Source organism: Ornithodoros turicata, chromosome 9 (genome assembly GCF_037126465.1).
Source record: "Ornithodoros turicata isolate Travis chromosome 9, ASM3712646v1, whole genome shotgun sequence".
NCBI lineage: Eukaryota > Metazoa > Arthropoda > Arachnida > Ixodida > Argasidae > Ornithodoros > Ornithodoros turicata.
Genome location: NC_088209.1, coordinates 8,394,076 through 8,410,441, shown reverse-complemented (window position 1 = coordinate 8,410,441; position 16,366 = coordinate 8,394,076). Strand labels below are relative to the sequence as shown.

General features: G+C 45.3%; 2 protein-coding genes across 2 annotated transcripts; one reads left to right on the top strand and one right to left on the bottom strand.

The window, feature by feature from the left end:
* Positions 1–4,050: 4,050 nt before the first annotated feature.
* On the bottom strand, positions 4,051–5,106 carry LOC135369373 (uncharacterized). Its single transcript, XM_064602967.1, has one exon. The coding sequence runs from the start codon at positions 5,104–5,106 to the stop codon at positions 4,051–4,053; it is 1,056 nt and encodes a 351-aa protein (XP_064459037.1).
* Positions 5,107–8,715: 3,609 nt separating this feature from the next.
* LOC135369372 (membrane metallo-endopeptidase-like 1) lies at positions 8,716–11,127 on the top strand. The gene has a single exon (XM_064602966.1). The coding sequence runs from the start codon at positions 8,716–8,718 to the stop codon at positions 11,125–11,127; it is 2,412 nt and encodes an 803-aa protein (XP_064459036.1).
* Positions 11,128–16,366: the final 5,239 nt, after the last annotated feature.

The window sequence follows — 16,366 nt, the reverse complement described above, 5'->3', positions numbered from 1 at the left end:
GCTTCCATCGTCCGGCAATTTTTGCTCGCCGCTGCCACCGAGTCCCCTGAATATGCGCGCCGCCGCCGCCGATTCGACTGATCGGCGCGCCGCTGTCAGTGAACGGAATTTTGATGATGATGATGATGATGATTGGAGTTTTAATGGCGCATTAACTACATAGGTCATAATGCGCCAACACCGTGATTAAAATAAGACTAGTAAGAAGTAGGTGCAGTACTTAAAAAGGAAGAGAAGTAACATCTAAAATACAAGACTAAAACTACACAAAACTTACAATTCCAGTGTCTCTTAAAAAATTAAAAATTCTGCTGAAGGGGATAATAGCCTCATCGCCAAGCAAGAGCGCTGGATGAAGAGGCAAAAAATGTGTATAAAACTCTGTAAAATGATGCTGACGATGGATTTCGTGGTGTGGGCAGGTGATAAGAATGTGGATGACAGAGAGGAGTTCACCACAGTTTTCACACAGTGGCGGCTCTTCTCCACAGAGTAAAAATTTGTGCGTGAGGAAGGTGTGGCCTATCCGCAACCTTGTTCTCAGAACACCCAAGAGACGATTTTCCTGGCGTTCTCCATAACTTTGGATGTGTTGTTTAACTAAGTGTAGCTTGTTGTGTGTCTGTGTGTTCCAGAAACTCTGCCATTTTGTATACAGTGATTTCCTAAGTGCTGCCCTAATATCTTGCATCGGTATCTCGAAAGGACTGACGTCTTTTGAAGCTGCCGCAGCAGCAGCGCGGTCAACAACCTCATTACCTTGTATGCCTGTGTGGCTAGGCACCCAGCGTAAAATAACTGAATATCCCCTCTTTTGTGCCACACTCACTAAGGACTGTGCACGCTGAATCAGAAAATTCTTTGGTTTGCATATGCTGCAAATAGCATTAACAGAACTGAAAGAATCTGTATATATAACTGTCGACTTGATGCAGCCTTGAAGAATGTGGGTAAGTGCAAGGATGATGGCATAAATCTCTGCGGTAAAGATAGATGCTATATTGTTTAGACGATGTGACCTAACACGTGTGCCAGAAGTCATGGCACAGGTCACACCTGCACTAGACTTTCATCCGTCCGTGTAAATTTCTGTGTGAGTCCCAAAACTTTCCCTCAGATGTTCAAATTCTTGCTGTAGTACATGTGTAGAGGTGTTGTGTTTGCTGTATTTAGTCAAAGTGGTATTATACCTTGGAGGTGGTTCCCAAGGTGGGACCATCCTCCCATATTCGGCAACTTGGCAAATGTAGGAAGAAAAATTGTGATCCTCAATATCTCGTTCAATTCTCATTGAAAGAGGGGGAACTACTGAAGGTCTGTTAATAAACAGCTGTTTGAAGCGTGTACTTTTAACACAAGTGAGTGCAGGGTGTTGTGGATAACTCCTTATTCTCAGTGCATATGACACCCCAAGATAAAATCGTCTTCTATTCAACGAATATTCATGTGATTCTACATACAGACTTTCAACTGGAGAGGTGCGGAACGCACCAAGGATAAGTCTGAGCCCTTGATGGTGTACAGTGTCTAGCAACTTCAATACGGATTGGCGGCCTGAGCCATAGACGATAGAGCCATAATCTATCTTGGAGCGAATGCAGGCAGTGTATACACGGCGAAGTGTCTCCTGGTCTGCACCCCAAGATCTGTGAGAGAGGATTTTCAGTAGATTCAATGACTTAATACATTTTGCCTTCAGGTTTTGAATATGGGGCTTGAACGTAAGCTTTGAATCGAACGTGATGCCAAGAAACTTGCATTCGGATTTTACAAGGATATCTTGTTTATTAAGTTCCAGCTTAGGAGACAGAAACATTCCTCTGATTCTCGAGAAATGAACGCAGATTGTTTTTTCAGTAGAGAATTTAAACCCGTTATGCGAGGACCATTTTGCCATTTTATTTATACAGAGTTGCATCTGTCGTTCACATCTGGGTAAGCTCGCTGAACAACAAGATAACTGGATGTCATCCACATACAAGGAAAAAGATATAGAGGGTGGGATGACACTGGCTATAGAGTTGATTTTGATAAGGAATAATGTGACGCTCAGAACAGAGCCCTGCGGGACACCATTCTCCTGCACGAACAAACGGGATAAGGTAGTTCCCAGCTGAACTCTGAATGTTCTGTGTTGTAGGAAGTCAGCAATACATTTCAAAAGACGACCCCGTATACCGAACGAATGGAGATCCTCTAGGATACCGTATCGCCACGCTGTGTCATATGCTTTTTCCAAGTCGAAGAAAACTGACAAGCAGTGTTGCCTCCTGACAAAAGCTTCACGAATGGTTGTTTCTAGACGAACGAGGTGATCCATTGTGGAGCACCCCGTTCGAAAACCACACTGAAATTCTGATAGACACTTATTCATTTCAAGAAAATGAACCAAACGGTTATTCACCATTCGCTCAAAAGTTTTGCCTATGCAGCTTGTGAGAGCGATGGGACGATAACTGGCAGGACAAGAGGCTTCCTTTCCGGGTTTCAGGAGGGGGATTATAATGGCAATTTTCCATGCAGAAGGTAGTGTCCCCTGTATCCAAACGAGGTTGAAGAACTGAAGTAAACATTGTTTTGATATGTCAGACACGTTCTGAAGCATTGAGTATGCAACACGGTCTGGGCCAGGAGCAGTCGCTTTTGCTGACAACAAGGAGCGTGACAATCCTACCATGGTGAAAGCCTGGTTATATTCAAAACAGTCTCCGCCATTTACTGGAATCTTTTGTTTTTCGGATCTTTGTTTAATTTTTAGAAATTCACTGCTATAATGGGAGGAACTTGAAATGCTTTGGAAGTGTTCCCCAAGTGCATTAGCCTGTTCTTCTAAGCTTTCGCATACCTGACCGTTAGCTTCTAAAAGAGGGACTGAATGACTGATATGCTCTCCTCTGATTTTACGAAGTCTGTCCCATACGATTTTGGACGGGGTATTACAAGATAAAGAAGATACAAAAATTCGCCAAGAGGATCGTTTAGCCTGTTTTCGTGTCCACCTGGCCTTTGCTCTTGCCTTTTTGAAAAGTAAAAGATTATCTGAGGTGGGGTATCTCCGAAATGTACCCCATGCACGATTTTGGAGTTTGCGAGTTTCCTCGCATTCATTATTCCACCAGGGTTTAGGTCGCTTTGGGAGACGACCAGATGTCTGGGGAATGGATACTGTTGCTGCATCAAGTATGATGTTGCTGATAAGACAATTAGCTTCTTCTATTATTACACTATCAATAGGAATTAAAGATAGGTCACTTCTTTCTGAAAACTGCCCCCAGTCGGCCAGTTGGAGTTTCCATCTAGGAGGGCGTGTTGTCAGACTGTTCACTGGCGTAAGATATTTTAACACCTCTGGGAAGTGATCACTCCCAAGTGGATTTTGTTTTACAGTCCATTCTATCTCCTGAAACAAGGATGGACTGCAAAAAGACAGGTCTAAGTTTGAGAGAGACTGACTTGAAGAATGTATGTATGTAGGTGCCCCTGTGTTTAAAAGACAGGTGGATGTTGATAATAAGAACTTCTCTAACATTTTCCCTCGAGTGTCAGTTCTCGTACTGCCCCAAAGTGGATTGTGAGCATTAAAGTCACCTAAAAGTATAAAAGGACTTGGAAGTTGGCTGCATAAATCTTCTAATTCTATTTGTGTAGTAGTGCCTGACGGTGGCAAATAGATTGAGCAGATGGTGACAATTCTTTCTAGACACATCTGCACAGCTACAGCTTCCAAGTCTGTAACTAAGTGTACTGCTTTGGTTGGGAGAGATCCTCGTGTAACGATCGCAACACCACCATATGCTCGGTTGGGGTCAGTTCGATCTTTTCGAAAGATATTGTGTCTTCGCAGTGGATTTTGTGTTTGTGTATTCAGATATGTTACTTGAAGACAAAAGCATGATGTGTTATACTTCTCGAAAAGATCGTTGATGTCATCTAGATTAGAGAGTAACCCTCGGCAATTCCATTGGAGGATCGTGTGTTGCATAATGATTGCAGTAAGAAGAAAGACGCCTGTCAAGAACTTTTGCCGACTAGGAAGAGCTTCCATTACACCTATTTTTTTGTTGGGGGTGTGACCCGCGGCCTTGTGGATTTCTTCCGCGCAGCCGCAAGCTCCTTATCAGATATGTCGGGGAGTGACCCACACCCCGACAGACTAGATCTGCTCTTTTTGGGGGCTTGGGAGCTCGTGCTCGCAAAGGAGCGCTCAGAGCTCGTCTCGTCCTCGCAATCCATGGATGTTACCTGCGTGGACTGTGAGGACAGAAGTGGCGTCGGTGTTAGTGACGCCACAGGAATTTCGGGAGTTGGAGGTGGATCTGCACCTCCTTGAACCTCACTTGTGTTTGTCTGCGTGGTCGTTGGTGGTTCGGTCTGCGTGGACTGTGTGACAAGTTTTACTTTCTGTTTTACGGCTGTGGCAAAGGATTTTTCAAAAAAGATGGGAGCTACTTTTTTTCTGGCTTCTGGGTAACTGATGTTCTGTGTAACCTTGACGTGCAGGACTTCTTTTTCATATTTCCACTTTGTACATGACCTCGAGTAGGATGGGTGGTTGGAAGAACAGTTAACGCAGCCGTCTGGCCCTTTACATTCTTTTGTTTCGTGTTCAGACTTGCCACATCGTGCACAGCAGGCGGAGCCACGGCAGGAGTCTGCAGCATGCCCAAACCTATTACAGCGGAAGCAGCGCAATGGGTTTGGGACGTATGGCCGCACATCAGCTGAGAGATATCCAACTTTCAACTTGTCTGGTAGAGTGGGACGATCAAAGGTAAGTATGATATTTCGTGTTGTAATGTACTCGTTGTTCTTCCTGATCTTTATTTTACGAACATCTATCACATCCTGGTCTTTCAAGTTTATAAGGATTTCTTCCACAGGAACATCAATAAGTTCAGATACAGAGATGACGCCTCGACTGGTGTTTAGTGTTTTATGCAAAGATGCTGAAATTGTTTTGCCTAACATGTCATGTGCATTCAAGATAGTGTCACAGTCAGTTTCGGAAGTGCATTTTATGAGTAAGTCACCCGATCGCATCCGCTTGATTTCGGTTACATGCTTAGACAGTGATGCCACCGCCTTCTCGATAAAGAACGGTGACATCTTACCCAAGGGTATAGCCTTTTCCTTGTCATTTCCTACAGCTGCAAGAACAATGTATTTTGCACTGAAGTTCTTTCTATGTAAATCGTAAGCCTCGGTCCGGGCACACTTTGCGTTCCCGATCATTGAATTAGAAGAATTTTTCACCATGTACGGTTTAGTAACTAGGCATTCCAACAGGTCACCCACACTTCATGCCCATACATGTGGGAAGGTCCCGGAGTTTTCAGAAAAACCCGTCGGCCAGGGCCTGACCAAGACCCTGACCGCCACCGTTTAAGGTTTCTACCCTTCACCTCACATCCCCTCGGCACGGTACGGATAACACCTTAGGACTGGGGGCTGGGGTCCGTGGTGGCGCCACTCTCCAAACACCAGCCGAAGCCGGTGCCCCCTGCGGGGGAACGGAATTTTATTGAGTAGTTTTTTCCTGCGGATTTGACAAGTCGACTAGGTGAAAACATGCGCACCTGGAAGTAATATTGCGAGCATCCCATAGACCATGCAGTTATATACAGGGAATGACTTTTTCGGGTTAAATGCCTTCCTCAGATGCGGGGGGTGAAAATCGGGCGCTATTTTAAAATCTCTAATTCTGGGAGGAATCATTCGATAATTGTGCCTTCGGGTGTTATCGGGTGTTTTTGTTTCTCCTCTTGTCTATTAAGTCCTTTTCTAACCTCTTTTTTTGTTCTTTTTTTTTTTTTTGCGAGATCGTGACCTTCCAGCGGTAATCCCCGAAGGCATAGACAGTGTTGACACACCTGGATGTGTTGCTTGGAAAGTAAGTGACCCATTCTTAAATACTTTACACGTGACGACCTTTGTTCGTCTTCAATTGAAACGTCACTTGAGGATTTCATAGTGCCTGGAATTCGGGGAGAAATCGGGTTTAACCCGAATTGGTCGGAGGTCAGTTCGGGGGAGAATAACCGGGCGGAATCGGGTTTAACCGGAAAAAGTCACTCCCTAGTTATATATACGGCGAACTGGAGCTTCAGCTCTCAGCAGCCATTAAACGACAGTATTACTAGTCTAGATGCCAAAGCTCCTGATTCGTTGCCCCACTTTCTGGCAACATTGTGCACGCTTGCGCTGCTAACTACCAAGCGTGAAAGGAAGTTTCTGATTATATACGGTTATATATCACTGTCATGGAAGTGTAAATTTTTGCACGAAATTCACACATGTCTTTAAATATCGCGAATTTTTTATTCTATTGGTAATATTCGTAAAATTTTAGGGGCGCGCGCACAATAAGGGATTTCGTGTTGTTATACAAAACGACGACCGAGCATCTGCTCCGGGAGGTGCGACGCGTTTCCGTGGCAAGTGATCCGCAGGGAATTTATGCGGTTGCGCTGTCCCAATTGGACTTTGGAAAGCGCGGTTTCCACAAAAATCATTACACAAGCAGAGCGTTCCAAGCAATTCGGCAAGCATTCGTTGTGTACTTAATGCTATGGACCTCAATGATTCGTAACTGCCTTCTTGACCCCTTTAAACAAAATCCATGGCGTGATTGAGTTATAACCACGACCATCTCTATAATACACGACCATAACACTCGCACCTAGCCCCAGCGCCACTGATGTAGTTTCGCCAAGCGGCCGCCGCGCGTTTGTGGCGCTGAATACGGGACCCTCGGTAGACGACGCATGCTATGCGGATACCGTTGCTGCCGTCATTCGCGTTTGGTTCTTGCTATTTTTCACGCGGTGGACAGTGTTTGTACCTAGTGCATGGTTTGTGATGGTTTGTGCATGGTGCACACGTGATGGTGTACTGCACCGTCCCGCTTTGCAAGCCGAAGAAAGCAGTGTCGAACACAAGTATTTCATTCCACGAGTTCCGCTCAAATGCTGTCTTACGGGAGAAGTGGCTCGAAATATATCGCGGTGTCTTGACACAAGTAACCTCATTGCGAATCGAGATTGTTTCATTTCATATAGGGTGCACTTTATGGACGGCGGTGTGTACCATAAATAGTTTTATCTAATATAGCTGAGTACCTTTTACGCATCTCTCTCTGAAAAAACGAATAATGAACCGTGGCCTCCGACCAGGAGTGGACATAAATACATTTTTTTGAGTATTGAAATATAAATACAAAATGCTTTGTTGAAAGGGTGTTTAAATACTCTTCATAATACTTTTCGATAGGAGTATTTAAATATAAAATATACAGTATTTAAATGCCGTAACTAGTACCATAAATACTGTGATGAAGATGTCATCTGGAATTACAGAAATAACGATGATCATAACAAGTCAGCGAGGAAAAATAGCATTTATTTGTTAGATTATCACGGTAATTTCAATATTAGAAGTTTTTGACTGCATCACTTAGGATTCTTGTGTTCGGCCGTACTATCAGATTCGCAAAGGAGAACAGCATCTTCACTGGTGCCGATGAGCAAAGGCTTGCATTAAATTTGATGAAGATGCTTCGTACAACAAAGTTATCAGCCGCGACCATTGTCTGCAACAACAGCGAAAAACTCTCCATCTAAAATCGTTCTTCGCCTGCATGCTAGCTCGAACTCTGTGTGTTCTCGGCATTTCAAGGCGGAAGACTTTAGCATCGGCGCAAAGCGCAAAATTCTCAGACGTGGCACCGTGGCTACGGTACCTACGTCTAGTGATCACCAAGTTTACACAGCCTTGCATCTCCCAGGAGTGCAAAACGAACACAAAAAAGGCGCCACAAGGTAGCGTCGCAGAAAATCCACCATCAAGAAAACTTCTCAGAGTGGCTTCTATCCGAACAGCATAATAAAGGTTAGCAGAGCATTGTAATGGCAAACGAGAGAAAAAAAGTGTAAAAGTGAAATAAAAAGGGACCAATAAGTAGGAAAACAAAACAAGCAACTGCTGATTTAAAACTGAAGTGCTTGCTTATACAACAAATTCTGTTGGGCGTCGTAACTGGTGTCAGTCATCTCTTTGCCAGGAACAGTTTCTTCTTACGGTCGCCTTCACCCATTCTCTGTAACTGCCCTGTATGTTAACACGGAACGCCTCTCACGTGAAACGTAAAGTCTGAACGCGCTTGCGTCTGACGATCATAAACGCATGACAACTGGCCCAACACACAAGGTGCTGCTGCCAAGTTTATGTGCACGATGCACTGCACATAGTGCGCGAGTTTCACAGTTTTACATGCCACCTACGCTTCAGAGCACAGCCTATTTCTGAGTATTTAGTTTCAGAACTCTTAGCTCTACATGAACAGAGAACCCGCGACAATACACAAACGTGTACGCACGAAGAATTACCCACAAGGACGACTCATATTGCACACAGCAGAGCTACAACAGGCGCTCTTCTGGGTACCGCAAGTGGCGCCCCTGGCGGGCGCTCCGCGCGTAAATACGGCACTTCCGCTCCTCGAGGCGCGGACGGAAGTCCCATAGGCGAACGGGCGAGTGTTATGGTCGTGTATTATAGAGATGGTCGTGGTTATAACTTAAATAACTTCGTAGTGATAACTTCGTGTCCCGGAGAGTATATATACTCTGATAAGAGCGCTCCGAGAAAAGAGGAGGAAGTTAGAAAACAGCAGGAGAAAGAAGAAGCTAGAACCAGAAACGAAGATAGTCTTTTAAGATGGAGGCGTTTCCTGTGGGCCGCAAGAGTCTCCCACGACAGAAAATGGCGGCGCGCTGCAGGTCCTTAGACCATTACGCCGTGTCCGGGGTTTACCAGGCCCAGAGATCGACCAACAAAGGTTACCTAAGGGAGGTCGCACGCGACCTGAAGTCCATCCCGGTCCTCTTGTTACTGGGGAACATCTTCCCCTTTGTGCTACTTATTATCTGTCCCAGTATCCTCAGTTATGTGTTGGGACACCCAACGACGACATCACAGAGTGGTATAGAACATGTTACGCAACCCATTGTTGAAGTCATCCGGGAACGACGACGGGATGACGCCATCCCGCCTTGCAGCAGCGTCTGGGATCGTGTGTGTACCGGATGGATCACAGCTTCTGAACCGATGTACCGGAAACTGATCCTTGGTTCGGCAGACCTCTACGTCGAGGACATGTACAAAGACACGCAGAAAACCCATTTGACCATGAGCGTGGCAACTCGTACTCCAAACGCAATGCAGAAGGCTTTTGTCTTCTACCAGAGCTGCATTCGGCACAGAATGGAAGTGGAAGGCACATTGGATGAACTAAGGTTATTGTTCATCGGGTACTCTCTGAGGGGCTGGCCGAATGAATCATTCGCTGATAACATCATTAGCACTGTACTTCTCAGGTACCTACACGACCCGCAGGACAGTGCAATCTTAGATGTACAAAGTGCGAACCTCGCGCCAAGAACGTCCATCATAGAATCGCAGCTCAGGACTAAAAAGACAGTATACCTTGCTTTGGGTTGCCCTTCATTCCTCATGCATCGATACGTATACACACAGACGAAAACGGGCCCAGTGCGAGACTGCTGCTCCATCTACATGAAGAAGGATGTCATCACCAGTTGCTCCCCGCATGTTGGCAATGCTTCCTTAGAAGGAATATTTGCCTTCGAGAGAAAGCAGGCTCTCGTGGTTCGAAAACACTGCTACATGAGGAGATTCAAGCGTGTAACTGTTGCCGATATGACTAACGGCATACGAGGTGTCGACTGGGCCACATTTCTAAATGATATAGTTGGACTTAGATCATCCTTTAAGGTTCTTCCAAGGACAGAAATCCTAATTCGCTCCAAGAACTATCTTCGCTACGTGGCAAGTTTGAGGCAAGGAGCCAAGAACGTGCGTGCTGTAAACTACATTGATCGCCGTTTGCTGCATCTTTTTGGGCGACACGCGTCGAGAGAACTGCGACTGTACGAGGACACATTTAGAGAAGTTGACATCAACATGCGTCTAGAGCAGGGCCTTTCCAAGGAGAGTCTCATGTTGGCCAACGATGGGATGCCCATGGCTGTCGGTAGAGTGTACCTTGAGATTCGCACCCGAATTATGATATTCATTAAGGTCAACGGAATGGTGCAAATCATACTCTTTGACTTGCACATGCTTTTCGAGGCATCTTGGATTGTTAGTGGTGAGCTCCTAACCGCCTACGCCCATATCGGTGCCATCCAAACAATGATCAGCATTCCACTTCGGGTTGCAGACGATGCACCTCTCACAGAATACTACAATGACCTGGCCATGGATTCATACAACGCCCCGTTCTTAGGGCTGCTGGTGAACGCCACAAGGCACATCGCCAAGAAACGATTTACGTACCTTGACGTCCAAGAGGACATTATCTCCGGCACAGATGAAGAGAGGAAGACAGCCCAAGAAAGTAGGGCCGCCATCAGCATCAAGCACCTGCACTACCTCTTTCCAGATAGGATAGTAGATCTGAACCTTCATAGATGCAACCCGCGCCAATCCGTTGTGTATGACGTTGTCGACAACGTCACTGTACCACCCGCTGGCATACTGCAGCCACCGTATTACGATCCGGACGTCCCGTACGCATTAAACTACTGCGGACTGGGCGGACTCCTGCTGCACGACATTATCACCGAGTTCTTCCGTCTGTATTTCAACATTGCCAACAACGACTGGATGGTAAAGCTGAAATGCATCAACAGCGGAGTATACCCCGAGAAGGAAGACAACACCTGTGCACTTTCTGAAAGACGGAACGTGTTTACTGTCACTTCCACTATGACGATAGATCGCGTTGCGTGCCACGCTTACCATTACTACATGGATGCAGAGGATGATCAAGTCATCTCAGGAGCCTGGCCAGCGGCTAATGCCGACCAAATGTTATTCCTCTCCGCAGTGAGAACTGTGTGTTCCCTAAGGCGCGACAGACACTGGGCGCGGCTCATGCAGGCAGACATGACCGAGTCGCAAATACCGCTTCTGGAGAAGATAAAGCACGTATTTCAAGGTCTATCGGAGCTCTACGACGCCTTCCATTGTAGCAGGAATGAAAAAGATGAGTTGTGCGCATGTATGGAGGATAAACCCGTCATGGAGGAATCGCCAGCCACTTGAATGTTAGTCGGATCTTCTAAAAGAATAAACGTCCTCTCGATAAACAATGTGTTTCCTGACATTCTTGTTGAGGGTTGAGAGCCGTTCTTTTTGTTGCTACAGAATATGCGGGAATGCACATTTGTATCTTGATAAGCTATTTAAAAAAAAATAGCTTGCTGTTGGCAGCAAAAAAAAAAAAAAAAAAGAATGCTGTTGCACCGTTTCTCTTGAGTACCGTACGGCAAGATGCAAGCAATCTTACTCAGCAGTGCTGCTCCGCTCTTACTCAAATCCCCTTCCTGGCAACGGAACATAGAACGCTAGCTACTTCACTGTCCTACTCGTAATTCTACATCCCACCGGAAATGACATTAAATTACAAAATCCCCGTCCTAAAATCGTTCCAGAATAACCTGAAACTCGCAAAACGCACTGTTGCAGTTGCTGCATTACTACATGTTTCCACCACGAATAGAGCATCGAGCAGAAGGGTGAACACTGTTTTCATCAAATGTCTGTCATTAAATATCACAAACATGATGCATTCAATTCGAATAGTTCCAGACGAGAATAACACACGGCAAAAGATCATCTCCGGATACATTGGTAGTTCTCTCGAACGTGTCGGAAGAGCCCATATAGGTGACATTAGCCCCTGTCACTCTTGTAATGCACATTATGTCGCTGGGCATAAAATAGATCTACTTTTCATTGGGCAATACTCATCATTTGTCGAGGCTGAGGACAACACTGGAAATTGATATAACTGCTTTCTCTGACCTGCACCCGTCCCACCGCCGTCAGCTCCCAAACTCCCAAACTCAGTGCTCGATAATTCGTTATCCTCTTTTTCTGCCGACCTTATAAATCATTGCGTTAATGTAACTTTTATTCTTTATTCAGGCCCGATACTTGGAACACAACTCACGACTTATATGCCCGACGGCCAGAATTGATTTTCACGTCAGGAGCACCCTCGAGTTGTGTCCTTGGACATAACACTATTCCCGGACATGGATCCAAAGTACTTTATTTGAAGGAGATCCGCGGAGAAATGCGCCCAAAGTTTTTTTCCTGATCCTCACTTCCTGCATTACGAACATCACAATGTCGGTCCCCTAACTCCCACGTTCATTACGTTCATTACTCCCACGTTCGCTCATATTGAATAGCCGACTTTACAGAGGTGCGCGCGGCGCAAAGTAGCATGTCGTCTGGTCCGGTTCTAGTTTACCCCGACTGACGCTGCTGCTGCGCGCACAGGGAATGTTCTTGTTCTTCTTCTACATCTACCTCTGGCCGTCTCGTAATGTTCTACGCCGCTGTAAGTTCTTGCGAACCCTTGCGTGCCACGGGTGGCGCTTGGATGGAGGAAGGGGGGGGGGGGAGGATATACGTCTATTTCGAAAAGATCAGCGGTGGCGCTTGCTGTTGTACAAAGTTGTATTGCTGCGGTCGTGTCAAGAATTCATCGAATATAACATGACTGTCAGAGCAAACTTCGAGCGTGCCGAAAGCAACTAATTTTAAGACAAATTATTTGCTATGACAATTTACTGTCTGGTCGTATCACGCCTACGCCTAGCCCACCCGAAGCGACACAATTCCACCGCGACAAAAGCGCAAGTGTCACATCGAGATGTGTGAGACACATCTCCAGCAAGCGTGTATTTTGTATTGTATACGATGTAATATTTATGCGTTTATTTCTATGTGCGTTTTTGTTAGAGACAGCACATTGCTGCACAAGGACTTTGTATTGAAGCTTGTTGTACAGGATGTGTGCCCCCCCCCCCCAAAAAAAAAAAAAAAAACAAAGCCCACATTTACGCACGTTCGCTGTAAACCATACGATCTTCAGGTGACCACGCACTTATGCGCTGAAAATCAACAAAAGCTGTTCAAGCAAACCTTGCTCTCCGTGCATACCGAATAGAGATGAAAGATGATGAAATATATAATTAATGTAATGTAATGTAAAATTGTCCCTTCTATGTTGTTCCAGCCTCAGAACATCAGTTCTTCCATGTTCCTTCTTCCATACCGAATAGACTTCTCTGTTGGACAATGTACATCCAACGGAAAGGTCCTTTCGCCTTTCTTATCACCGAGGTTGACAGATAAACCGCATGACTGTTTTCAGACTTTTGTAGTTCATGTCCCAAAAGCAAATAATGAATAAATGCGACCGTCAACTGTTTTATGCCCATCCTTTGACACCTATGTAGAAGCCAAGTAACAGTATACAACCATTATGTAGTAGTACACTCTAAATTCAAGTGCGCTTCCTGTGCCGCTTGCGATGGAGAAACGCCTATTTCAGGCGTTTTCCCGGTCGATTTGTAGGCGATACGAAGCTGTATGTGTCATTTTACTCCTAATACGCCGTACAAATCAAGATATAACGCTTCATCGGAGGAAAGTAGTACGCCGAAAGTAATGTGTTGCCTATTTCTGCCGGGAAGCCAAAACGTCCAAGTTTTCTTGTTTGTGTGTGTTTGTTTGCTTACTCTCGCTTTTACGTGCCTCCAACCGCCTCTCTCTCTCGCCCGGCAGTTGATAAGCGATAACCACGATAACGTTTCGTGCCCCGAGCACATCGTATCGTTCCGGCATACTTATATTGCAATCCACAGATGTCACCGTCTCGCTTCCAATCAGAGTTCAAGGTAACTCGTTACAAGTAACTCGTTACTGTAACTAAGTTCCTTTTTTTTTTGGTAACGTGTAACTTAACTCGGTACTTTTGCGCCGTAGTAACTTTCAGAGGAACTCGTTCCTTTTTTAGGTAACTTTGCCAAAGTAACTTAAATTAAGTTCCAAGTTACTTTTAACTCGGTTTTCACTCACGTCCACATATTTTCTTGCTTCCTCTCCGGTTCCTTCATGACATTTTTTGCCATAAAACGTGATATTCAATCAATGACAGTATTTTATTCAGGAAGTAAGAACCGCTGCCATTGAAATGAAGCTGAATCATTGTGCGCCCACAGGGAGTAAGATGCAAAGCGTTCGAATAGACCTCTACCAGAGAAACGTCATCATGACATAGACAGACTGAAACCGAAACAAATCGGAAGGAGAGGGAAGGGTTCCACGAACGGGCACTTGTTCGCTGCCTCCCACTGAAAGAAAAAGGACCGAGGGTCGCGTCCTTATAAGGGACCATATCGTAATTCCCTCAAGACCGTGGCTCTTGGGCGTGACCTTGTTCACCTCTAGCTTCGAGCGTAGTTCAATTCTACGAAATTTTGGCGCTGTCGAACACTATGACGTCATTTGTCTACAAACAGGGAGAGGTCTATTGTTGGACATAAACGAAAACGATCTAAGCGTGTTGCACTCCTCTGCAGGCAACTCAAGGTCTAACCCGACTGCTCACGCGCGGTGCACCTGCGTAATGCTATTTTGTGTCCGAAGTAACTTGGAAGTAACTCGTTCTTTTTTTAAGTAACTCAGTAACTTCGTTATTAACCTAGTTACATTTTGCACACGGTAACTTAACTTGTAACGAGTTCTTTTTGACGGGTAACTTCTCAATCTATGCTTCCAATGACGTGATTCCAACACAAACTGCAATTGTGCTCTAGCTTCGGTGTATGGAAGACGACGAAAACAGCGCTTCGTGCACCTTCCTTTTTTATTCAGTGTTACCGCCGCGAAGCAACTGTGGCTATGAGCGACGTACAGACGTGAACAGATGGAGAGGGGACAGCAGGAAGGAGAGGGGTGTTAGTACGCGTCCTGGACCGACTTCAGGGGGAACTGTGCAGGCATTCGTCCGGAAGACCCAGGGAAAACCTCAGAAAGCACAGCCGATGCCAGGGTTCGAACCCGTGTCACCTGCCAGTCTCGGCGCTGCACATTCCTTGTCTGGTGTAGTTCCTGTTATATTGGGCAGGTATTCATTTATTTACTGCTTGCACTGTACATATCATCAGGTTAATATATCATCAGGTTAATGTAATAAATTTTCTTTATATATATATAGGTATTCATCCGGCAGAAATTGGCGCTGGACCTGCTCAATGGTGGCCGCAGATCATCAGGATTTTTCCATTTCGTCGTGGCACAGTCCAGCTAAGCAAGCCGCAGCGACGTCCGTTGAACCGTTCCCGCTCTCGGCTGTCTTGGGGCCACTCCATGGTCCTGAGCAGGAGCGCCCTCAACTTGAACAAGCACTGCGGCAGTTTGATGGCGTCTTCACGGAAAAACCCGCTAAGTCGTCTGTGTTACAGCATAGCATAGACGCGGGTAACGCTAGGCCCTGGTTTTGTAATCCGAGAGCACTGAGTGTGCATAAAAGCGCTTTGTTAGTCGCTGCAAACCATCAATATCCCACAGACCTCCCAAACTGGTCTCATACGTTACAGATGTCACGTGTATCCTCGCTACGTTCGCTGTATATCCACCATGAGACGTCATAAATATCCTCCATTGAATATTCTGTGGATACACTACGATTATCACTACAATGACGTTTCTTTATATTACAAGAAAGATTTCTTGTGACAACGGCAGACATTTCCAGCATTCTCAGAATGCGCAACAATTGCATTTTTTGAATCAAAATGCTATAAACTATCATTAAATAAATAGCTTCTCACTTCAGACATGTCAAACAGAACAAATAAGAAAGCTTTCGCAGAATAAGCTGCCAGTCAACACCGTCTGTTGGTGTAACGTAGAATCTACCCCAGTAAACCACCGATGTCCCATGGACGTCCTGAAAAGATCCCGAAGTCCTGAACCGCAAAAAATGTCCCGATGATGTAAATGAGACGTCATTCGAAACGTCCTAGCGTTGTCTAACAAGGATGTATTTTAATGATGTTACTGGGACTTCGAAATTGCGTCCCGATCGCATGTTGATTTACAAGTAAAATACAAACATATTTTTGATGCTCATTATATTTCTGCACCCTTATGATAACGTTCAACAGCGTGCAGCAAGAAACTAAAACAGTGACACTAATTTTTATCCGTGGTACCGAAGTGGCAACACACAAAAATTATTCATATGAATTTACAAAGAAACTCCCGACATGGTCTGAGCTTGGCAGATGTACCACAGTCTCTAGTTTCTGTTTCCTCTTACTGTAGTACCAATAAAGGTAGTTGGGAAGGCCGAGAAGACCTCGATATCTCGTGCAATATCTCCATGTAGAACGGAACACACAAAACTACATGTCCAGATGCGCTTCCCTGCCGGAACGAGAAGACATAACATCATTGAATTGTCGCCACAATTCCAACG

Excerpts from the sequence above, each read along its gene's own strand:
- LOC135369372 (XM_064602966.1), top strand. The coding sequence starts at position 8,716 with ATGGAGGCGTTTCCTGTGGGCCGCAAGAGTCTCCCACGACAGAAAATG.
- LOC135369373 (XM_064602967.1), bottom strand. The coding sequence starts at position 5,106 with ATGTCACCGTTCTTTATCGAGAAGGCGGTGGCATCACTGTCTAAGCAT.